This window comes from Mesitornis unicolor, unplaced genomic scaffold, assembly GCF_000695765.1.
Source record: "Mesitornis unicolor isolate BGI_N332 unplaced genomic scaffold, ASM69576v1 scaffold17684, whole genome shotgun sequence".
NCBI classification, from domain to species: domain Eukaryota; kingdom Metazoa; phylum Chordata; class Aves; order Mesitornithiformes; family Mesitornithidae; genus Mesitornis; species Mesitornis unicolor.
The window spans coordinates 85,422-87,112 of record NW_010179615.1 but is presented as its reverse complement, the minus strand read 5'-3'; the positions used below and the strand labels follow the sequence as shown (position 1 = coordinate 87,112).

Genomic DNA, 1,691 nt, shown 5'->3' with positions numbered 1-1,691 from the left:
CTGAAGACTAGGTATGCTAATAGCAAACACATAAAAAATGCACGGCACGTGGAACAAGTAACTACTTCAGCCATAAAAATATATTGCACATTTCCATTTGGAATATGCAGAATAGAGAAGTGCAGAAATGCACCTTTCTACCAGATGCTTTTGGTAAAGCTATAAACAACTAAATGCAAATGGACTGTTGTGAATGATAAAAACATAATGCTTCTAATGTTTCAGTAATTAAAAATGCATCCTGTGCTCTTAATGGTAGAGTTATTATGTGTCTTCCTAGCTTAAGTCTGTCAAAGGTCTTTGCTACATTTCTCTGACGCATTCCTAAGCAGCAGTGCTCAGCTTCGGTACCCATTTCAATTTCATGTAGACTGAATTAAACACTTGGAAGGTTGATGCATCGTTAACAGAAAGTTTTATAAAGATTAATATTTTATTGAGCTTTGAAGAAATCTGAAGGCTTGCATAAAAAGAAATTAAAGAAAAGCCTGGTGATTTACTGTAGATTTGATTAGTTGGGCTGTTTGTTTTTTAAGTCTGAATAGTCGTGGGATATTGCTTGTTCTGCTTTTAAGTTGGATTGCATCCAACAGTATATCATGGCTACTGACTAGATAAATTCAAGTTGATAAAATCCCCGATTTATAGCATTTTTAACATTTGAAAAACAAGAAAAAGGTGCCTGGTTATCTGTCCCTCCCAAACACTGCTGAGCACATGCTGCTGAGGAGGGCAAAGATGTTGTTTTCAGGTTCCTTCTAGAGCCCCCCAGCCAGCACCAAATGGCAGCTGTGAATTAGGAAACTTCAGTTATTCCCTGTCTGCCTGGTGGGTCATGAGGAATGGCACTGTAGAGCTTCAATGCTACAGTCAGGGACTCGCTTCTAATAAGCACTGGATGTTTTCCTCCCCCACGTTTAGACCCTGATACAGAAGTTTGCCTTCATGCTCTGCGCCTCCTCCAGTCAGTGATTCTGGAGCCAGAAGTATTGGCCAAGTCCGCCTCCGAGATGCGTGACACTTTGCCATTTCAGCGTATCATTGCACTGTCAAGGAGCCGCAATGCAGATCTGCAAGCACTTGCAAAAGAACTACTTGAAGATCTTAAAATACTTGAGTACGAAGCATAGAAGAGCTCTACGACACCAACTGCTTACGTCTTTCCTATATTTTTATGCTGTAAGAGTTGTTGGAGATGGGCTTGGCTGAAAAAAAACCTCTGCCTAAGTTCCTCTGACAAAATCCTTTTCAGAAATTAGGTAACCCAACTAAAATAATACTTGGGAAAACGTGTTGGGTTTTAGGTGCCCAAGTATAATCTTAGGTGATCTGGTAGAAGTGGGACAGACCTAATTTCTTTGAGTAGGATTTTGTGGATGATGGGTTTCTAAAATGATCCAAGTTGTGGTGTCTGTTTACCATATATGGGGAGTAAAGTAGTCATCTCATTCACTGATAATACGTGGTTTATTGCAGTGGTAAATAATCCTTTTGGTCCATCCTTAAGAATTATTGTACTGTGAGGAATACTTTATTGCTTTTCATAACTCTCCTGTGTCAGAATGCATCCCAAGTTCCAGTTCTATTGTTGTTATTGCTCACCTCTCTTTTTCTATTCTAATAAAACTTGAATTCTGTAGAGTGTAGTGGATTCTGCTTTCAAAATTCGCATTCAGATTCACTTCAACGGC

At 39.3% G+C, this 1,691-nt stretch overlaps 1 protein-coding gene across 1 annotated transcript in view; it reads left to right on the top strand.

The window, feature by feature from the left end:
• The window catches only part of HSF2BP (heat shock transcription factor 2 binding protein), a 31,876-nt gene extending 30,746 nt beyond the window's left edge, over positions 1-1,130 (top strand). The window contains 1 exon segment of the mRNA XM_010182852.1: positions 922-1,130. Within this exon segment, the coding sequence (XP_010181154.1) occupies positions 922-1,130 (209 nt within the window).
• The last annotated feature ends 561 nt before the right edge of the window (positions 1,131-1,691 follow it).